The following is a 23,895-nucleotide window of genomic DNA, read 5'->3' on the forward strand; positions in this document are numbered from 1 at the left end:
CCAAAGCTGTGAATGGAAAAGAGCTGGAGAGGTAATGAGAAGTGACAGATGCCGCCACACCCTACATTGACTCAGGTCTCTACTGCCCGAGCGAGTACCATGCCCTCGGTCTCGAGAGAAGGAAGCCGCTAAAGAAATGACAAGCACGGAAGGCCAGAGAGCCAGAAGATGCCCAAGCCTGTTTTGTCCCTAGCAGTACGGGCCAACACACGTCTTCCTGTGGAGACCATTGTGCGTGAAGCCCGGGCGAGGAGGAAGGCACCCGCCTCGTCACACCTGCCCGGCCCCAGCCCCTGCCTTAGCCGGGGGCACTGGGACCAGCGCGAGCCTCAGCAGCTTTGGGGGAGTCGTGTGTATCCGCGAGCGCGTGTACGTGAGGAGGAGAGCAAAGACGTGATTACTTCAGAATTTATTTAAGGACCGGTGGAAACCACTGCACCAGCTTCCAGGGGAAGCCCTTGTTTCAGAGGAAGAGGAGGTGGCGGCTGCCAAGGAGGAGGAAGGGGGTGGAGGCGGGGGAGACAGACGGAGGAGGAGGAGCGGCCACAGCACAGGCAAGCAGGAAGATGCTGTAGCATCCGCACTGGCGCCCAGCAGGTTGGTTCTCCCGGCCAACCGGTGCCAGCAAAGAGGCTGGGAGGCGAAGCTGGGCATGGGGGTGCTGACTGCGTGCCCTTCTGGAGAGGCAGCAGCTCTTTTAAGTGAAATAAGACACCCTTCGCGTGGAAATAGGCAGGGGGCCAGGAAGGGCTCTGCCCTGCTGCTCGCATCCCTGCGGACTCGCTTCCCTCCAGCTTTTCAACTCCTGGAGGTAGCCATAAACTCCAGAGGGGCTCCGGGTCGGGGGCTGGTTGGAGAAATTCCCTTCCAGATTCTCCTCGCACCTCTTCCCAAAGCTCACGTTTGGGGGTGACACCCTCCAGGTGGCCCGGTCGCGGAGCAGCGCCGCTTGGTTAAGTTTCTACAAGTCAAACCCAGTCCCCACTCGCCGACTCCCGCCCCGGGTCTCCAGCTGCCCGCGAGGAGCTGCGGCTGCTCCGGCAAACGGGTCGCTGCTGCTTTAAGAGCCGCCTCCCCCTCTCCTCCCTTTGACAATGGTCTGAACCGAGCTCTGCTTCCCAAAGCAAAATTTGTAATATGCCATTTTTCCGATGGACGCTTCTCCTTTTGGCTGCTGACGGAGCCGCGGGAAGATGCCGAGCTGCTGCCACGCCAGCCAGCCGGGGCACGTTCCGGGAGAACGCCGGGGCACCGAGTGTCTAAGCTGCTTTTCTCCTCCCGTTGCTAGGGAAATGGTCCAGGAGTGCCGGCTGTGAGCCTCCCCTCTCGTCAAGCCTGAGACTGCGGTTGTCATTGCTCAATTGAAGAAGCGGGACCCGAAATTACAGACATTAGGTACAGAGACTGTGTTTGAGTTACACGGTTTCCCACCTGCTTTATTTTTTCCCCCTCCCCCCTCCCCAGCCCCGGCCCCACCCCGCCCCCAGGGAAGATGAGATGCAAATTCCCTCCTTGTCAATTACTGTTCCCTACCTTTTGCTTTCCACCCCCACCCTCTCCCTTCTCCTATTTCTTGGCTGTCTCCTGTTGGGCAGGATGGACAATTTTGGTGTGGAAATTATGAAGTCAACTTCTTCAGGGTGGTGGGGGGGTGTGGCTGAGAGAGAACTGTCCAGCCAGCCTTGTGGGAGTGTGCTGGCCCTCTGGCCAGCTGTGAGTGCACTAGCGTAAAGAAAGTGCAAAATGCTGGCATTAAAAATAGAATAATATTTCCCGAGGACAGGGGACTTCAGAGTTAAATAGGAGGAGGAATATTCATGTAGTGTAATCAGACAATGGCTAGGCTTTCTTTCACCAAATTATTCCTTGTGGATTAACTGAGGTGGAGATAGGTAGGTTCTAAAGACTAAATTTTTGCAGAAGAAACTGACTACCGAGAATAATTAGATTTTTGTCTCCAGTAGGATCTAAATCCTAATTATCTGTTTGAATAAAGTGAGTCATTGACAGGAAAAAAAAAAAAGGCTTTTGTAGCACTGTCATATCTGGACACATACTGTTTGAATAGCATATATTGCTAAGAAACACTCTGGATCTTGAAAGCCCTTGGGTAATGACTCCAGTGGGCATTCAAAAGTTTTATTTTGAAATCAGAGATTTAGAAGACAGTCAAGGTTATGTGCTAAGAATAAGGGAGTTGGTTTTCCTGGTATAAAATACTTCAAGCTAAATTTCAGCACTGAGATAATTAAAGCAGCTATTTTTCTTTTTTAACAAAAAAATAAACAATGTCTCTAACTAGCCCTTGAAACCTTCAGTAATTAAATGACCAGGGCATCATCGTCTAGAAGAGTATCACATAATTCATGTATCAGTTGATTTTGGGAAGGGAATGATGAAAAGGCAAATATCAAAGCAAATTGTTAGTATGCTCTCTCTAGTTTTTTAGGAATTATGTCATACAATGAAGTTTTTAATGTTGAAAATGATTCTAAAAGTTAAAAGTGGCAATATGAGGATGAAATAGAAGATAATTTGAATGACCATAGCCTTCTGAACTATGCAAGTTACACTGAATACAGATTTTTAATTGCTTTTAACACCTAAAACACGCACTTAATAAGTTATAGTATATTTCAAAGAATATACAACTATTTTGTAATTTACACTAGACATAATATCAGTTTTATTGCAAGAAACTAAGCTAGCTCATGAAAGTTGCCTTGTTTTTTGTAGACAAATGTTTTCCTTCTAATTTTGATGAGAAGACTTTAGGTTTACTCATTCAGGTTGACTGTGAGGGGAAAAAGCAGGTACCATGTGTTCATCTTATTTCCTAAGTAACTTTTGCATAGTTGGATTTTTTTTTTTTTCCAATTGGATTTGAAAAGTTTAGAGCACTCACTGGAATTAAACCTTTAGGCATAGAAGCAGAATGAATCATAAAGGTAAAATGTTCTTTTTGCAAAGGTGAATGTTGGCTATTTTATAATAAGAATAAATACTTGAATCTGCAATAGTTCTTTATAATTTTACTATGTGTTCTCAGTCAGGTATCCTATTGGATCTATGGGCTTGTTTTTTAAAAATGCCTACATTATTATTCCTACTTTACAGAAAAGAAAACTGAAGTTTGGAGACATGAAGTGAACTGCTCTGGCTCACATGTCTTGGGAATTGAATTGAATCAAGTTCTTTTGAGTGTAAATTTAATGGACTTTCTAAATCCCTTAGCTGCTTCTCATCATAGCATCTTCCAACTAAGTCAAAGACCAACTTTTATACTGATCAAAGAGCCTAAAGTTTGTGAATGTCTAATGTTTCCTGATGACGATGGTCGTCACAACTAGAGTAGCGTATTCGGAAGAGAGGTGTAGCTGAGGTAATTGCTGCAGTTAAGTTTTTCCTCATAATTTAAAGTATTATGAGTGACTTAAGAGTAGAGGTGGGCTCAGAGCTTTCCTTCAGGAAGGACACATTTAGAACACAACTTTGAAAATGTCTAGCCAACCTTAAACTGAAACCCAGTAAATGTTTTGGCACTCATTGTCACTGTGCTACCATTTCCTTGCCCAGTATTTTGTTTTAACCTTAAATGTCAGAAAGAAACACGTTGGCTCTTGATAATGATTTCTCAGAATGACACAGCTGTTCAGTGCTGTGGATTTTATGCATGGCATGTGAACCAATTGCTTTAAATATTCAAATGTATTGGAGCTGTTTGTTTGTTTGTTTTCCAACTTCTTTTTAATTAATGTGAAGAAATTTATAACAGAAAGAGTCTCATTTTTCCCAGCTTTGTGAAATTGTTTGAATGAAATTCAGGTTGAGAAAAATAAAAATTATTTCTTTGCAACCATTAAGTGGTTAACAATATTAGCAAATGCATGAGTGTGATTGAGTGTGTACATGTGTGTTTTTAAATATTCATACGTCCTATTTGAATCACTTGTTTTAGTTTAGGGTGAAAAAGAAATTGAACAAGTCAAGTTCTTGCCTTCAGGGAGCCCAGTGTTTTGAATGATGAGCAGTAATTCAAAGGATTACTTTGAATTTTTCTAAAATTTACCCCTGCCTTAATTCTTCTGTATAGGCTGTCAGTCACAGAATACTTCCTTTTATCTTTTTAAAAGTTTCTCCTAGTTTTCAGTGGGCCTTGACCAAATAATTCACAGATAATTGAATTTCTCTATTCAATAACTCAATTTATATGAAGAATTACATAAAAAGTAATTAACTAATGAACTGTTAAATCTTGACATTTTATTTGAAAATATCACCAGAAATATTTTCCCCAAGGACAGGATTATGTAGGCAGAAAAATAAATTGACCTTGTATTATAAAACCAAAGAATGCTCCAGGATCAACAGCCAAACCAGCCTTTCTCCACATCAGACTTTTGCAAAACCAAGCCCTCTAATTAATAGCTCCTGGCTTCAGTACAACTGAAACTGAGATGGATTTGATGTTTTCTTAAACATAAGAAAGAAAAGAGTAAATGAGATAATTTTTGATTTTTAAAATGCTACACAACAGGTCAGTGTTACATCTTAATGTCTGTGTTTTCTGTTTTAAATAAATTAATTTTAAAATATTCTGAAGAGTTCATTTATTTTATGACTAGCTGCTTCTGGTTAGCAGTTAGGATGTAAACTTTCTACATTAGCTAATGTAATTTATGGCATCTGTTTTGTGGAATACTTGAAAGCGTGTTAGTCTGTATTGTTTGGATGGAAAGCAGACAAAGTAATTTGCAAGAAACAAAAGAATAAGTATAATTAGTAATATAATGACCTAAACAAATTTATTCATTTTAGTCTATATCCTAAAGCATGTGTCTAATTTAGTCAGCATAACTTGTCTACTCTGTGTAGAATACTGTAGGAATTCAGGAAGAGAGCTTGTAATAATAAAATGGGAGTTGTAAAGTCAAGAAGCTTTAAAATAGCTGTATTAAAAATTTGATAAAATTAAAAAGTAAAAGCTGATTTTTACATAAATGCTCAATTATTTTCAGATCTTCTAAATGAAAGAATGAACATAAATGCATTCATTTATTTAAGTAACACAAACATAATTTGCTTCCTACCTGTTAAATGTCAGCCACTATGCTTGCTTTTAACAATGTGATAACAAATAAGGGTAAAATGGAGGTATTAGTTATAACTGATTTGTAAATTTGAATGGGAAGAAAGATGATCAATTAATAAGTGTTACAACATCTTATTATAAATTGAATGGGGTGGGGTAAATCATTAAAAAAAAATCTTTGAGAAGTAAATGAAATCAAGCTGTGTTTTTGTAGGCAGGAGATATGTAGATTGTCATGCAAAGAGAAAGCAGTTGGTTTGAGGAAGTCAGTGAATCATATTTCACTGAGGTCAGACTTTTAGTATGGTAGGATTTGGGGCAGTGGGGAAAGGAGAAAGGCTGATGAGCTGCAAAGAGTTGGGTGAGCTGAGGGTCAAGTGGGTTTATTGGAAATCTTTTTTTACTAAGATTTCTCTCCCCTTTAATTTAAGCAATGATGTGTGAAGTGATGCCCACGATTAATGAGGACACCCCAATGAGCCAAAGGGGTTCCCAAAGCAGTGGCTCGGACTCAGACTCCCATTTTGAGCAGCTGATGGTGAACATGCTGGATGAAAGGGATCGTCTTCTAGACACCCTTCGGGAAACCCAAGAAAGCCTCTCACTTGCCCAGCAAAGACTGCAGGATGTCATCTATGACAGAGATTCACTCCAGAGACAGCTCAATTCAGCCCTGCCACAGGTATGCCTCCTGGGAGCTTCTGTCCTTCCTACTGCAGCTGAAAATGTGATAATGATAAGATATAAGCTTTTCTTTATTTCCATTCTGATAATTACTTTTGCCCTTAGTAGATATGATATGCAAATTTTGGTGAGAAAAATTTAATAGGTAATTAGTTCACATGCAACTTTGCCTCAAACAAAATAGTGGGAGATTTGAAGTGGGAATTTGAAGTGGGAGACTTGAAGCATGGGTCCCAACGTGTTTCTCTTGGAAATTTTATTTGTTTTTTGGTGGAGGTGGAAGATCACCTGTTGATCAGCTTTAAATTACCAGAGTGTGAAAATAGATAGTTTTCTCTTTCTTGCTTTTTAAACACTATTATGATATTTGGGCTTCCCTAGTAGCTCAGCTGGTAAAAAAAAAAAAAATCCACCTATAATGCAGGAGACCCCAGTTTGATTCCTGGGTTGGGAAGATCCCCGGAGAAGGGATAGGCTATCCATTCCAGTATTCTTGGGCTTCCCCTGGTGGCTCTGATCGTGGGAGACCTGGGCTTGATCCCTCGTTGGGAAGATTCCCCTGGGGAAGGGCAAACCCCCTCTAGTATTCTTGCATGGAGAATCCCCATGGACAGAGGAGCCTGGGGGCTACAGTCCATGGGGTGACAAAGAGTTGGACACAGCTGAGCGACTTAGCACACATGACATTTGGAAAGATGTATTTTACATTTCCAGTTTTGTGGTCTGTCTTTGGAAATGATAGTGCTTGGAAGTCTGTTGTCCAATAGTTTTTATTTGTCTTTCTTTAGAAAAGGTTAATACTGCTTAAAATTATTGAATTTAATGATGTATTACCCTCCCTTCAAAAAAGACATTTCAACGAGTTTCTTTAAAAAAGAAAAGTATTTTGGAGATAGGAGAATAGGCAAAAGTTCAGCTTTATTCTCACAAACTTAAAATTGTTACATTTTAACAATTTTAAGTAAATATTTATAAAATAATTATTTTATGTGATATGTAATAACATGTTATATGTGTTATGTGTATGTATAATAATAATATTATTACTATTATATGTAGTAATATTATAACATTTTTAATATATTATTGTCATATACTTATTTTACAGAAAAAAGTGATATTTTAAGGATTTTCAGCTAATTTATATACAAATTTAATAATGAGTCAGATCTCTTATTTAAGAATAGCATATTTTAGGTATGAGAAGCATCATAGAATGAATTAAGTTTTTAATAATCACCCCTCAATAAATATTTTTCTTTTAAAAGCAAGTTTGATTGGCCCTTTACTTAAAAGACAGTACAGCAAATGCTGAAGAGTTGATCTTTCTCCATAAATTTATGTCTTGTAGGTAATATCTTTTTATAACTGAAAATTACATAATCAATGTTGATAGAATTCTAAACCAACCATACTATAAACATGTAGTATGATGTTGAGATATTTATGACTTTCAGAATAAAAAGGATCTCCTAGATTGCTCTGTCACGTTCCCATTAGGTAATTCCATGATTCCCATCCCAGTTCATTTTCAGTCTGTTTTGTGTTGAGATGCAATAATATTTCCAATAACTCTAACCTGATGACATACACTGATTTGTTTACACAGAATGTATTGTATTGGTTCATTTCAAAGGACAACTGTCATACTTCACCAAGAATTATATTTTTCCAACTAGACATTTCAGTATTTACAACTGTTCTTCATACAGTCATTTCTAGAATGATTATCATCATGCTTGCTCACCTCCAGAATTATCTGAGTTGGTTAATGCTGTTGTTAAAATATGGTCTTATAACCAATCACACTATTCCTTACCTTCTGTGATGAGCACAGAATAGGGCAATCATTTCTTTTTCTGGATAGAGTGTTTCATGAAGAATCCTAGAATTGTATTATTTTATTATTTGGGGGGCCAGTTCAACATACTTTTATTATGCATTAGAATGGCAAAAAACTGAAGTTTGTAATTGAGTTCCAAAAATACCATGTATTTTTCCCACACTCTTCTTAGAAGTTGACTCTTTGGTCCTAAGTGTAGGACTATACAGGTACCCCTCCTAAGGTTATCTTCGTATATTTTATTTAAGCTTGATGCTATTAGTTTCTGATGCTAACCCTATTAAGATGATTCTAAGAATAATTTGGGTCTTACATTTTTTTTCTCTATCATGGTGACATGATAGAGACAGGGGTGAATCTTTTATAAAGATGTTGTAAAAGTAAAATATTAATGCTAGAATATCTGGGAGGGAAAGGAGAAAACTGAAAATTTTTCACATATTTATATATATATATAGTGTAGATAAACCTCTTTTAAATGGTATAGGAATGAAAATATCTTAATTATAGCATTCAGTTACGTTGAAAATCTGTATTATATCTTCAAAATGTGAAAGTGAAAGTTGCTCAGTTGTATCTGACTTTTTGCTACCCCATGGACTATACAGTCCATGGAATTCTCCAGGCAAAAATACTGGAGTGGGTAGCCATTCCCTTCTTCAGGGGATCTTCCCAATCCAGGGATCGAACCCAGGTCTGCAACATTGCAGGTGGATTCTTTACTGTCTGAGCCACACCTAAATTTAAAATTTTTGACTTTTAATTAATTATATTGGTACACAATCTCTTATCCAAACCCCTTGTGTTTTAATGTTCAGAATTTTCCTAATTTATGTTCTGTATGTATTGTAAAACTTAAACTATGATCTCCTCTAGCCAAACTCTAGGAAACACTATATAATTATACACTTCATATTTCTGAAGAAATATGAGAAATTCCTACTGTGTGAAAAATACTAAGACTATAAATGGCCTCATACTTACAAATAAATGTCAGTTTTCAGAGTGTTTGAGTTTGGGAATTATAGATTAGGGATTAGGAGCCTGTACATTTACATGGGTATAGTTCTAGTCTCTTATAACACTTTGACACAGTTTTCAATATTTATATTTTACTATTAGAAATATTTAATAACCTTAGCAATCCACAGGACATTAAATATAGTGATAGTCCTTTAATTTGTTAAAGCAAATACTTCATAACCTAATCTGCAACTTCAGGGATTTAAGTTTTCTGCCAGTTACAGAGGAATATAAAATTCTTCAATTGGCATCCTTCAACCTTTTAAAATATTTTGTAAGCAATGTACCTGAGAAGAAAATGACTCCTGTAAATGTGAGTTTTTCAGTTCAGTTCAGTCACTCAGTTGTGTCTGACTCTTTGTGTCTGACTCTTTGAACTGCAACATGCCAGGCCTCCCTGTCCATCACCAACTCCCAGAGTTTACTCAAACTCATGTCCATTGAGTCGGTGATGCCATCCAGCCATCTCATTCTCTGTCGTCTCCTTCTACTACTGCCTTCAATCTTTCCCAGCATTAGGGTCTTTACCAATGAGTCAGTTCTTCCCATCAGGTGGCCAAAGTATTAGAGCTTCAGCTTCAAATCATTCCATCCAATGAATATTCAGGACTGATTTCCTTTAGGATGGATTGGTTGGATCTCCTTGCAGTCCAAGGGACTCTCAAGAGTCTTCTCCACACCACAGTTCAAAAGCATCAATTCCTCAGCGCTCAGCTTTCTTTATTGTCCAACTCTCACATCCATACATGATCCCTGGAAAAACCATAGCTTTGACTAGATGGACCTTTGTTGGCAAAGTAATGTCTCTGCTTTTAAATATGCTCTCTAGGTTGGTCATAACTTTTCTTTGCGTCTTTTAATTTCATGGCTGCAGTTACCATCTGCAGTGATTTCGGAGCCCCCCAAAAATAAACTCACTGTTTCCATTGTTTCCTCATCTACTTGCAGCAAAGTGGTGAGACCAGATGCCATGATCTTAGTTTTCTGAATGTTGAGTTTTAAGCAAACTTTTTCATGCTCCTCTTTCACTTTCACTAAGAGGCTCTTAGTTCTTTGCTTTCTGCCATAAGGGTGGTATCATCTGCATATCTGAGGTTATTGATATTTCTCCCAGTAATCTTGATTCCAGCTTGTGCTTCATCTAGTCAAGCATTTCTCATGATATACTCTGCATATAAGTTAAATAATTAGGGTGACAATAAACAGCCTTGACATATTCCTTTCCCGATTTGGAACCAGTCTGTTGTTCCATGTCCAGTTCTAACTGTTGTTTCTTGACCTGCATACAGGTTTCTTAAGAGGCAGATTAGGCAGTCTGGTAGTCCCATCTCTTTCAGAATTTTCCACAGTTTGTTGTGATCCACACAGTCAAAGGCTTTGGCATAGTCAATAAAGCAGAAATAGATGTTTTTCTGGAACTCTCTCACTTTTTTGATGATCCAGCAGATGTTGGCAATTTGATCTCTGGTTCCTCTGGCTTTTCTAAAACCAGCTTGAACATCTGGAAGTTCATGGTTCACGTACTGTTGAAGCCTGGCTTGGAGAATTTTGAGCATTACTTTACTAGTGTGTGAGATGAGTGCAATTGTGCAGTGGTTTGAGCATTCTTTGGCATTGCCTTTCTTTAGGATTAGAATGAAAAATGACCTTTCTAGTCCTATGGTCACTGCTGAGTTTTCCAAATTTGCTGGCATATTGAGTGCAGCACTTTCACAGCATCATCTTTTAGGATTTGAAATAGCTCAACTGGAATTCCATCACCTCCACTAGCTTTGTTTGTAGTGATGCTTCCTAAGGCCTGCTTGACTTCCCATTCCAGAATGTTTGGCTTTAGGTGAGTGATCACACCATCGTGATTATCTGGGTCGTGAGGATCTTTTTTGTACAGTTATTCTGTGTATTCTTGCCACCTCTTCCTAATATCTTCTGCTTCTGTTAAGTCCATACCATTTCTGTCCTGTATTGTGCCCATCTTTGCATGAAATGTTCCCTTGGTATTGTGAGTTTTTAGGCAGAAATAAAGTATGTAAAATAAAAACTACGATAATGTAAGAGTGAAGTTTGTTTTAGCAAACACGGAATAGAATTCAAAGCTGAGTCAAATTTTATGACATATTATGTTTTCAATTGCCTATACAATAATTTTTAGTTGTTGATGATTTTGTGTTTTGTGTTAGTCATTTTCTCTCCTATCATTTTTTCAGGAACAAATGCAATGGTGATTTTTACAGTCTTAACTGTGAAAATATTGTGTAGTCATATTGTTTACTTTTTTCATTATGTAATTAAAGGTGTTCAACAAGGACTGATAATTCCACATCATTCCACATTTAGGCCTGATGTTTCTAAGCAGTACACTGATGTATAATGCACAGATCCATTTTAATGAGCCATAGAATCTGAGATTCAAGATGCCCAAACTCATTTATCATCTGCCTCTCACTCAACCAAAGTTGCTCTAGCTCTTCATCCAAACACTTGATAGTCCTCATAGCTGACTGCCCAAGAATAGCCCAAGAATACTGGAGTGGGTAGCCTATCCCTTCTCGGTAGCGGATCTTCCCGAACCAGGAGTCAAACCAGGGTCTCCTGCAGGCTGATTCTTTACCATCTAATGTATCAGGGAGGCCCTTTTTCAGCATCTTATTTAGCATATATTGTGGGTCTTCTGTTTATTACTGAATGATTACATATGTTTGTAATGGGGATAGAAAAAAAAAAAAGAACATAGTTTTTTTCCCAGAGAATGTAGGAAATAGATATAACATTAATAGGTAGAAATTAATATAGTACCAGAAGATTATAGAGGTACTAAAAGTATTTGTACCACAACACTGATATGTAATAAACTACATAAAGTTTCATGTGGAAGATGCTATTAGAGATATTTTTAAGAGAAGGTTAGAAAGGACTAGAGGATATTTTGTATCGGACAGTATAATTATGCCGGGATGATCCTGCTGAAGAATATGTGGGGACTGAAATTTAGCCTGTGCTCTGCTCCAGGCTAGGTGAGGTGTTCCTAATTCCCAGAAAGGAACCAGCTAAGCTAGCGTATCCCTGGTTAAAAAGAGAAGAGTAAATAGGAATTAAATAAGGAGAATGACTGAGAGATTTGTTGTTGAAGGGCTGTAGGGTAGGAATGCATCTTTTGTTTAGTGATAGTGGAGGATTCTGGCCTGTTCGTATGTGTGGTGAAAGCTCAGGATGGACATTTGTATACAGAGTAATCAATAGAAGCTTGAGTGAACTCGTGACATGATAAGGCAATAATGAAGGGATGTTGTTCTTCCATTTTGATTCAGGATAGGTTATATAATACTTGTGTATCAGTTACCTATGGCTAAAATAATGCTATGTAACAAACAACATGAAACTTCATTATCATGCAATATAATGGGTTTAAGGAATTCAGCTGACCTTTACTGGGCTTCCCAGGTGGTGCTAATGGTAAAGAATCTGCCTACCAATGCAGGAGATGTAAGAGACATGGGTTTGACTCCTAGATTAGGAAGATCCCCTGGAGGAGGAAATGGCACCCTACTTCAAGATTTTTGCCAGGAGAATCCCATCTACAGAGAAGCCTGGCAGCCTACAGTCCACGGAGTTGCAAAGAGTTGGACAAGACTGAGTGCCTGAGCCTGACCTTGACTTGGATTGGTTAATCTTGGCTGGGCTTACTAGGCCACTGGTTGTCTGAAAGTGGACTCAATTAACTGTATGTTAACTGGCTATTGTTTGATCTAGGATGGCCTTAGCTGGACCAGCTCGGGCCCCTCAACTCTAAGTTTGTATCTGATCCTTCAATAAGATAGTCTGTGCATGTTTTCATGGTGATGGCAAGAGAGTAAGGGCAAAGCAAAAAAAAAGCAAGTACTTTTTAAGCTTCTGCTTGGGTCTTTTTTCTTTATTTTTTGGTAATACTCCTTGGCCAAGCCAAGAGACAGAGTGGAAAGCAATATTACATGGCAAAATTACAAGGATGCATGAAACACAGTTAACATCAGTATAACAAAACTACCACAAATAGATGTTAAAAGAGTCATTTGGGTCATTATTATGTTAGAAGAGCTTATTGTGATAATGTAATCATTTTGATGAGGTGTGGGAATTGGAAATAGGACTGTGAACCCTGAAACTAAGAAAGGCATGTCAATGTAGAGAATATTGAGGAGAGAGAATGGACATAGCGAGAAAATGAACTAAATGGCTGTGACTTTGGACTGAAGTTAGAAGATCTGAATTTGAATTGGAGTTCTTCCGCTTATTAGCTAAGCTGTCAAGGGTAAGTGACTGACTTCTCTGAAACCCTATTTTTTTAATTGGAAGGAGAGGATGATATCTACCATATGAGTGGTTAAAAGGTGGTGTGCGTATGTGCTTCAGAAACCTTAAACATTATTAAATGTCGCCTGGTATTTTTCATAAATTGCAATGCACCAGTATCTACTCTGATGAGGAATTAAGTTAAAAGAGGCTACTTGTGGAGAAGAGGGAAACATTAATACTTTAACATTTTAAAAAACAAAATATTTAAGTGAAACTTACTGGAAGTGACAGAAGTCACTCTTATTCCAGAGACGCTGTCCCTAGGTATATTTTTGGCTTGCTACTTACTACTTACTAGCTTAATACCTTGGTCAAAGTAATTAGTTCAAATAATGATAGAACCTGCCTCATAAGGTCATTATGAGACATAAAATGAACTGGAACATGTCAAATGATCAGTTCGTACCTCGCAGATAGTACATGCTCAATAAATGTTAAATGCAGCTATTGATGTTATTATTACCATAGATATTACCATCATTATCCTTAGCCAATCTTAATGGCACAGTTTTCCTGGGTAATAATGAACACCAGCGCAAATTGAACGTACTAAAAATTCTACTCTCCACAATCACTATCAAATTTTGTAAGTTTTTGATTCATCTTATTAAAAAAAAATCTTAATTGCACTTTCTTAAATTGTTTTCCCAATTTCTTCACTTCCTTGATGGCCAGTCTCACGTCTCTTAAGTCAAACAATAGCCTTCCTGTTGTGCTAAGATCACATCTGGATTGAGAGCTCCTTCCTTTTCAGTGAGACCTAATGCCATCATACCACACACAGAAGGGTTTTATCCTTCACGCCTGTCAAAAATAGAGATGCTGTATCTTTTGCTATCTCTGATTATGGTTATTCTGTTCTTAAAATGTGTTTCTCTTTCTTCCTGTTATTTTTCCCCCAGCCAAATGAAATGGTACTTACCCTCAGCCTTTATTTCCTGTTATTTATAGCCTTTTATTTGTCTTTATTTATAACTTTTTTTGTGTGACAGTGCTGTGAGGCATGCAGGATCTTAGTTCCCTGACCAGGGACTGAACCCATGCCCACTGCAGTTGAACGGTGGAGTTCTAACCACTGGACTGCCAGGGAAGTCCCTCTCTTTTCTTCTTTAACTCTTATAATAAGGCTTCTATCATCACCATTCTCCTAAAAACACACTCCTGTATGCCACCAATGTGTGCATATTTTGCAAATCTAGTGATCCCCTTACATTCTTCATGTTCATGGCCTCTTTGTGCCAAAACATGCTATTCATTATCTCATCTTGAAATTCTCATGTCCTTAATTCTTCATAACCACTCCCCTCAGAGGCTACAAGCTGTGTTGTTCTCTAGTACTCACTCTTTTCCTACATATTCTCATATACTTATTTCTATCCATGCTCATCTTTATTTACCTATGTTCTCCAACCTTAAGCACTACCTTCTTTAATACTTCCCTCCAAACCCTTGATCCCCTCCTTTTTATCTCCGCCTTTGACTTTTTTTTGTCTCCTTATCTTGAATTTCTCCCTCTCCTTCTCAACTGGCTTTTTGGTAACATATTCAAATCTGTTTCTTAAAAGTACAGTGATGGTAAGTTCAATAACAACAAAAGAATTCCTTAACACTGTGTCTCCATTTAGCTACCAATCTCTTTTTTCCTTTATTTCCCAACTTGTCTATTTTCACTGTCTCAATGTCTTCATCTTCTATCCACTTTTTGAGCAACTGCAGTTGGACTCTCCTTCTGAAACCTTACTAAAAATTATGTTACCAGTTACCAACTGATGAATGTAGTAGGTTTGTTTTATTAAAATTCACTGCAAAATTTGACACTGTGATTAACTCCCTTCTCAAAAAATACCTCCCAAGATAAACAAACAACAACAACAACAAAAACATTTCACTGTTAACTTTCATGATAGCACATTGTCTTCATTCCTAAATCTTTCAAACTTTTTTCTCCTAATACTTTTTTCTGTGAGCAATTCCTCACTTAGCCACTTTTAAAATGCTAGATAATAAATAGAAGATGACTGACAGTAATATCTAACATTTCTGAACACTCCACCTATGCCAGGTAATGTTTCACTGAAGCATCCAGATATTAAAATGGGAGGCCATCTTTCTGTTTGAGGGGAGGCTAAACTAGTGAGGTGCAAGACTTTATTTGCAGGAGGTGCTAAGATATAATCCAACTAATTTGTCCAATATGAGCTAAAACTCCATTTTAAGACTCTACAAAAGTTGGTAAAGCTAGAAGAGAGACAGAACTGTTTCACATAGCAGTTGGTATGCTGTGCATCATCTACCACACCACGTATGAAGCATGGGGTGATTCCTGTTCAACGTAGTCAAGTGAGAAGGGCTTCATGGGAAATGTTCAGAGAGCTTGATGTGCTTCCTCCAGAAGTTGAAGAATACAGAGGCTGAAGTCTAAAAGCCACAGCTGTGGCCAGAGATGCCCCTGTCTCTATAGCAGGTGGCACCTGTCAGATAAACTGCAACTCCTCCAGTATCAACACAAAGGTTAGTTTTTTGAAGAGCAAGAAGTTCCCTCTAAAGGGGATATTACTTAGGGTAATTTCTGTGTAAACCCACAAAGTAGAATGTTAAAACCCAGAGTTTCTAATTGGTGAGCAATGAGTGACAAATTGGGAGACTGACTTCAGAGAAGATACTGAAAGCAAGTCAGTGAAAACCAAAGAATCTACAGAGGGGTTTTTTTGAGGAAGCCACGAATGCACCTTGGGAGAAGGACCATTGATTATCTATTTGCCATTCAGAAAGCCCCGTCATGGATGACATGTAGGTCAGCCCATACCACTGTGATCTTTCTCCCCAGGTTCCCCTTCCATGGCCCTGATTCTTAGAAGGGTCAGAAACTATTGCTATGAGTAGGGGATGTCAGAGTAAAGAGAGACCATGCCCTCCTCCTCCAAGGCTTGAAACAAGCCTGAACTAAGTGTTGTGGGTGGGTGGGGAGGATGGCCGGGGCTGGGAAGGACAGAGCACATCTTCAGGTTGGAACAGGAGCTCAGAGCTAGTATGTTACTGAACTAGCACTATGGAATTGTGAGACTATATTGAACTAGCCCTATGAAACTGTGAGACTGGATAATTTCAGAACAAAAGGAAAGATAGTTTATATTCTAAGCATGAACAAAAAAACTTAGCACATTTGGCTGAACTTTCATTTGGGGCTAATTTCTTTACCTGAGGGAGTCAGAAGACAGATAATAATATTAATTTCTGAATCAATCCTTAAAACATTCCAATGAGAGTGTTATCATTCCCATTTTACAGATGATAAAACTGAAGCATAGACAGGCTAAGTAACCTGTTCCACCAGGGTTCTATTCATGGCTTACTTTTGTTTTACTCTTAGTCATCTTTATTTCATTATATTTATAATGAAGTATTTAACTTCTCTAGAAACCTTTAGGGCTTCCCTTGTGCCTCAGTCAGTATATAATTTGCCTGCAAGGCAGGAGACCTGGGTTTGATTCCTGGGTTTGGCAGCTACCCTGGAGAAGGAAATGGCAACCCACTCTAGTATTCCTGCCTGGAGAATCCCATGGACAGAAACCTTTAAGAGACATGGGCCACAGAAAGCACTCATCAGAAATACTCCTAAGTTCTAACAAGGAAGGAAATAAGTAAGTGAAGTCACTCAGTCATGTCCGACTCTTTGCGACCCCATGGACGGTAGCCTACCAGGCTCCTCTGTCCATGGGATTTTCCAGGCAAGAGTACTGGAGTGGGTTGCCATTAAGGAAATGTGAAATGATTATTAGAGCTGGTATAATTATACTGAAAATAAGTATTCAAGGACCCCAAATCTTCATATTTATGTTACCATGAATTTGCCTTTTTATGTACTGAGCATACTTTATAGCCCATTAGGTCCACCTAATAAGTAGGACAGTATAGGCTTTATGGAAAAGTATTTAATTAGAAATTACAATACCTGGATTCTAGTTTCAATTTTGCCAAACCCTGTGACAATAGAACACCACTGAACTTCTGAGGCTTCTGTTTACTTACATATAAAAGAAGGAATTCTAGTACCATTTAAAATGTTGTATACGTGTGCCAGTTTCAAATGATTATAAAGGGTATGCACCTCAGCTTTACTAATTTATTCACAGCCACTTAATATACAATTATTGTTTATTCAACAATATTTTAGGGCCTACTCTGAGTCAGGTTCTGTGTTTACAGGATAGTGTGGCTGATACATACTTGTTTTTTTTTTTTTTTTTATTTTAAGACTTTAGTCAATTATGGTTTCTAGGAATCTGTTATGGTATTAAGAATATAATGTCTATAATCCACTGAATATTATATTTATTTGTAAATTCTTTGAAACTATCATCTCTAGTTATTTTATTGCCTTTTATTCTCAACTGTGATGAACTGTCCGTGTTTCTATAATAGGCTGGTTCCCTCTTGTGTTCTAGAATCTCCTCACCTCCTGCTATTCTAGGACAAAACATTTTCCATCTTTTTTCCTACATCAACAATAATGTGTCCATCTCTAATGAATTATAACCAACAGCTTTAAATATTCCTATAATTCTCGCATTTAAAAAACCTATCAACACCCTGCCATACCAAGATGGCACCACATTTATCTTTCCCTTTGCAGGAAAAGTTCATTTTTTTTCCCTATACTTGTTCTAATTTCTCTCTCCTTATTTCTCTTGAATCTATACCGCTCAGGTATAGATGAAACCCCATCAGTTTCATCTAAACTACTCTTGCAAATATTATTTATAACTTCCATATTGCTAACTATAGTGATAAAGTTTCAGTCTCCATTTGTTTTATCATTAGACACTTTTCTTGTACTTTCTTCATTTGGCTCTAAGTCAGCCCACTTGCCTGGTTTTCCTTCTACCTTTATTGGTTATTCCCCAGTCTTCGTTGTTAGTTGCTTCTCGTCCCCCTGACTCATTAATACTTGATTTCTCCTCTTTCTACCTCTATTGACACCATTGATTATTTCTTCCATCTCCCAGTTTTAAATAACATCTAAATATTGATAACAATGGAATTCACATTTCTAATCCAGACATTTCCTCTGACCTTCAGACTCATATTGCCAAGATTTAGAAATTTAAAATGTCCAAAACTGAGTTTGTGATCTTCAGTTAGTCTTATGCATCTCAATTAACAGCAGTGCTAATCTTATGCACATGTATATGTGTTTAGTCACTCAGTTGTGTCCGATTCTTTGTAACCCCATGGACTATAGCTCACCAGGCTCCTCTGTTTTTTGAGATTTTCCAGACAAGAATACTGGAGTGGGTTGTCATGTCCCTCCAAGGGATCGAACCCAGGTCTCCTGCATTGCAGGCAAGTTCTTTACCACTAAGCCACCTGGAAATCCCAATCTTATGTGGGCTTAGGCCAAAATATTGGTGTCTTGCTTCTTTCACATTTGTATTCAATTTAGCAGTTAAACCTTTCAGTTTTAGCTTCAAAGTATACATAGAACTGAACCACTATAATCACCTCTACAATTGCACCTTAGGAGTCACTGTCTTTTCCAAGTAGACTAGGATTTTCCTAACTGGTCTCCTTGCTTGTATCCCTGTACTTTATCATTTTATTGCAAAAAGAACAGCAAGAGAGATCCTGACTCTGATAAAAGGCAAGTCAGATTTTGTTTCACATCTGTTCAAGTCTGTGAAATGCTTTTCCATTTCAATGTAAAAGCCCAGGTCTTTAAACTGGGTCAAAGGTCTAACATATGCCCCCTCCTCTTTATCTGTCATATATCATCCCTTGCTATTATCTAGCTCACTCAACTTTACTCCTACCATCCTGATTTTCTTTCTTTTCAACATGTCAGGCATTCAACTGCCTTAGGGACTTTGCCGTGACCCTTCCTAAAGCCTGGGAAAGTTGCCTCTCCATAAAAACATGCTCTCTCAGCTCATTTGGGCTTTACTCAGATATCACATTCTCAGTGAGACCCTGCCTGATCACCCTATTTAAAATTATAATCTCTCTTTCTGCTAAACTGTGTCTGACTCTTTATGACCAAATGGACCACAGCTCGCCAGGCTCCTCTATCCATGGAATTCTCCAGGCAAGAATACTGGAGTGGGTTGTATGCTCTCCTCTAAGGTATTTCCCAACCAAGGGATCGAAGCTGTGGGTTTCTTATGTCTCCTGTTTTGGCAGGTAAGTTCTTTACCACTAGCACCACCTGGGAATAGCCCCTCCTTAATACTCCCAGTTCTTCTCTAGTTTTACTCCATAGCACTTATAAGCATCTATCATAGTGCATATTTTATTTGTCTGTCTTGTTCATTATCTCATTCTCCCTCACTATATTCTATTCTATGAAGCCAGGAGATTCTTTTTTAATGGTTCACAGCTGTGTTTTCTGCCTACAGCAGTATCTGGCATTTAGTTGTTCAAAAATACTAAATAATAAAATGAACACAAAAATCAGTTCTTTGCTTTCTGAACACGTTCTCTATATTCTGTGCTTATTTGGAAAGTCATATAGTCATAAACATGTTAGACAGCATATATTAAGTATCTTCATAAAACAGAAGAACAAATATAATTTATAAAGCCTTATGGCTAGAGTGTTTGTAACACTAAAGTCATAGTATATATGAGGCTGGTGTTATACTATACTTCAAACCCCTTCCATAATGAAGTGAGTTTTATATCAAGAGGTGGTGGCATTTTGAATATTTTACAAATCAGAGCATGGAAGATCAGAATGTAAATAACTTTCTTTTAAGATATGAATAAATTCCTTTGACTTCAAATTTCTTTTAGCATTTTTATGCTCTTTGACTAAGGAATTTAGCTCCTAAATCAAGTCAGCTTTCATAAAAGAAATGGTAAAAATAGTTTTGTGATGTTATAAAACTACTACCAGTGTTTCGTATCTATATCTGACTTTCATTATGAGAAAACAATAATAAAAGTAGAATGTTTGGGTTACTTTTTTTTTTTGAAGCAGTTTATTGTTTTGCTCGTTCTCATTGTCATTCTCTCAAAAAAGAAAATATTAAAAGAGAAAAAAACCATTAGTATTCTCAAGATGAATTTCTAACCTGAATTTTCCACTAAATCTTATAGTCTACTTTGGCATACTTGATGTTAGCATCCATATGATTCATTTGTTTTTTGTTAATCTTTGAAGAGAACATCTAGATTCCATACAAAGATATTGAAATTCACACTATTTACTTTCCCTGGATAATTCTCTTCATAGTTTTATGGCTCAAAGCTAGGTAGCAGCCACAAAAATGCTGTAGTTTGGGAAAGGAGAGTTTAGACTACAGTGAAATTCTTCTAAAACATAACTATCACACCCTGGGTAATTATATCATACATCTTTGTATTGATCACTGCAATTTAATTTACAAAGTGGTAGCTCTGTTAGCTTATTCTGTATGGTCCTTAGTAAGCCCTTAATATTTCTTATCCAACTATTTAACAGTCATAAAGATTATGTGATTTAATGTTACTGAAGATTAGTAGGTCAAAGGTACATAGGATTCACATTTTAAATTACTCATTGTATGCTAATCCAAGTTTTATTTGTGATTCTAGTGATTTTTTTTTTACATAAAAGTCTGCTAATTTCCCCAAAACATGACAGAATTTATTAAATGAGATTCTGTTTAGTTCAGTCGCTCAGTCATGTCTGACTCTTTGCAACCCCATGAATCGCAGCACGCCAGGCCTCCCTGTCCATCACCAACTCGCAGAGTTTATCCAAACTCATGTCCATTGAGTTGGTGATGCCATCCAACCATCTCATCCTCTGTCGTCCACTGTCGACTGTCCACTGTCGTCCACTGTCCACTGTCATTCTCTGTCGTCCTGCCCTCAATCTTTCCCAGCATCAGGGTCTTTTCAAATGAGTCAGCTCTTGCATCAGGTGGCCAAAGTATTGGAGTTTCAGCCCAAACATCAGTCCTTCCAATGAACACCCAGGACAGATCTTTAGATGGACTGGTTGGATCTCCTTGAAGTCCAAGGGACTCTCAAGAGTCTTCTCCAATACCACAGTTCAAAAGCATCAATTCTTCAGTGCTCAGCTTTCTTTATAAACTCTCACATTCATACATGACCACTGGAAAACCATAGCTTTGCCTAGAAGAACTTTGTTGACAAAGTAATATCTCTGCTTTTTAATATGCTGTCTAGGTTGGTCATAACTTGCCTTCCAAGAAGTAAGCATTTTTTTAATTTCATGGCTGCAGTCACCATCTGCAGTGATTTTGGAGCCCAAAAAAGTAGTCAGCCACTGTTTCCACTGTTTAACCATCTAGTTGCCATGAAGAGACAGGACCGTATGCCATGATCTTAGTTTTCTGAATATTGAGCTTTAAGCCAACTTTTTCACTCTGTTCTTTCACTTTCATCAAGAGCTCTTCAGTTCTTCTATACTTTCTGCCATAGGGTGGTGTCATCTGCATATTTGAGGTTATTGATATTTCTCCCAGCAATCTTGATTCTAGCTTGTCCTTCATCCAGCCTAGTGTTCCTCCTGATGTACTCTGCATAGAAGTTAAATAAGCAGGGTGACAATATACAGCCTTGATGTACTCCTTTTCCTATTTGGAACCAGTCTGTTGTTCCGTGTCCAATTCTAATTGTTGCGTCCTGACCTGAATATAGGTTTCTCAAGAGGCAGGTCAGGTAGTCTGGTATTCCTATCTCTTTCAGAATTTTCCACAGTTTATTGTGATCCATACAGTCAAAGCTTTGGCATAGTCAATAAAGCAGAAATAAATATTTTTCTGGAACTCTCTTGCTTTTTCGCTGATCCAGCGGATGTTGCCAATTTGATTCACATTTTAATGTGAATCTGCCTTTTCTAAAACCAGCTTGAACATCTGGAAGTTCACGGTTCACGTACTGTTGAAGCCTGGCTTGGAGAATTTTGAGCATTACTTTACTAGCGTGTGAGATGAGTGCAATTGTGCAGTAGTTTGAGCATTCTTTGGCATTGCCTTTCTTTGGGATTAGAATGAAAACTGACCTTTTCCAGTCCTGTGGCCACTGCTGACTTTTCCAAGTTTGCTGACATATTGAGTGCAGCACTTTCAAAGCACTGTCTTTTAGGATTTGAAATAGCTCAACTGGAATTCCATCACCTCCACTAGCTTTGTTTGTAGTGATGCTTTCTAAGGCCCACTTGACTTCACATTCCAGGATATTTGGCTCTAGGTGAGTGATCACATCATCTTGATTATCTGGGTCATGAAGATCTTTTTTGTACAGTTATTCTGTGTATTCTTGCCAGCTCTTCCTAATATCTTCTGCTTCTTTTAGGTCCATACCATTTCTGTCCTTTATTGAGCCCATCTTTGCATGAAATATTCCCTTGGTATCTCTAATTCTCATGAAGAGATCTCTAGTCTTTCCCATTCTATTGTTTTCCTCTATTTCTTTGCATTGATCACTGAGGAAGGCTTTCTTATCTCTCCTTGCTATTCTTTGGAACTCTGCATTTAAATGGGTATATCTTTCCTTTTCTCCTTTGCTTTTTGCATCTCTTCATTTTCACAGCTATTTGTAAGGCCTCCTCAGACAGCCATTTTGCTTTTTTGCATTTCTTTTTCTTGGGGATGGTCTTGATCCCTTTCTCCTGTACAATGTCATGAACCTCCATCCATAGTTTATCAGGCACTCTGTCTATCAGATCTAGTCCCTTAAATCTATTTCTCACTTCCACTGTATAAGGGATTTGATTTAGGTCATACTGAATGGTCTAGTGGTTTCCCCTTCTTTCTTCAATTTAAGTCTGAATTTGGCAATAAGGAGTTCATGATCTGAGCCACAGTCAGCTCCCGGTCTTGTTTTTGCTGACTGTATAGAGCTTCTCCATCTTTGGCTGCAAAGAATATAATCAATCTGATTTCGGTGTTGACCATCTGGTGATGTCCATGTATAGAGTCTTCTCTTGTATTGTTGGAAGAGGGTGTTTGCTGTGACCAGTGTGTTCTCTTGGCAAAAGTCTGTTAGCCTTTGCTCTGCTTCATTCCATATTCCAAGGCCAAATTTGCCTGTTACTCCAGGTGTTTTGAGATTCTGAATAATAGGTATTTTCTTTCTTGGTCCATGAATTAGGATAGATTTCTCCCAAAATTAAATTTTAAAATATTTTTTGCCTCCCATAAACTGAGATCTCTTATCCTGGAACTTGGAATGGGGACTATGGGAGCAAAGTAAATCTCATCTCTCTTGGCTCTTATATCCTCCTCCCTTTCCTTCCAGGAAGTCCTGAATAGATTTCAGATTGCTTTCAAAAGCACGTGTAAGAACTGACAGTTTTTCCTAGAGTATGTGACAGAAGACTTCTGCCTTGAGCTGTTCCTTTGCCTGTAAGCCCATGTTAATTTTGATGTTAGAGGAAACTGTTCAAGAATTGGTGTGATCAGAATTTTACACTACAGTGTTCTACAGTAAGCTAATTTTTCTGGATTAATTTTACCTATGGTTCTTTCTTTTTATGCCCACTTTTAGGATAAGCTGCTTTAAGACATACATTTGGCTCTTTTTTTTTTTTTCCTATTCTTGTTAGAGTTTAGAAAATTCACTCATGTTTTGTTTACTTATAGTATATTTTTAATTGAATAAGTTAAAAAACACTGGTCATTAATTTGAAAGTGTTCATTATGGAGTTCTTATGTAATGATCAATTAATTCCAAATAAATAAAAGATGATGCTATGAAAGTGCTACACTAAATAAGACATCAAATTTGGAAAACTCAGCAGTGGCCACAGGACTGGAAAAGGTCAGTTTTCACTCCAATCCCAAAGAAAGGCAATGCCAAAGAATGTCCACAATTGCAGTCATCTCACACGCTAGCAAAGTAATGTTCAAAATTCTCCAAGCTGGGCTTCAATAGTACATGAACTGAGAACTTCCAGATGTTCAAGCTGGGTTTC

At 38.1% G+C, this 23,895-nt stretch overlaps 1 protein-coding gene across 8 annotated transcripts in view; it reads left to right on the forward strand.

Moving 5' to 3' along the window:
* Window positions 1–1,147: 1,147 nt before the first annotated feature.
* Window positions 1,148–23,895, forward strand: part of PPFIA2 (PTPRF interacting protein alpha 2) — a 481,936-nt gene continuing 459,188 nt past the window's right edge. For 7 of the 8 annotated variants that reach the window (XM_043446293.1, XM_043446294.1, XM_043446296.1 and 4 more), the window contains exons 1-2: window positions 1,148–1,395; window positions 5,524–5,774. In XM_043446293.1, the coding sequence (XP_043302228.1) occupies window positions 5,526–5,774 (249 nt within the window). In that variant the 5' untranslated portion in view covers window positions 1,148–1,395; window positions 5,524–5,525. The remainder of the gene's footprint in view (window positions 1,396–5,523; window positions 5,775–23,895) is intronic. The other variant, XM_043446299.1, reaches the window with a different exon arrangement.

Source organism: Cervus canadensis, chromosome 25 (genome assembly GCF_019320065.1).
Source record: "Cervus canadensis isolate Bull #8, Minnesota chromosome 25, ASM1932006v1, whole genome shotgun sequence".
NCBI classification, from domain to species: Eukaryota; Metazoa; Chordata; class Mammalia; order Artiodactyla; family Cervidae; genus Cervus; species Cervus canadensis.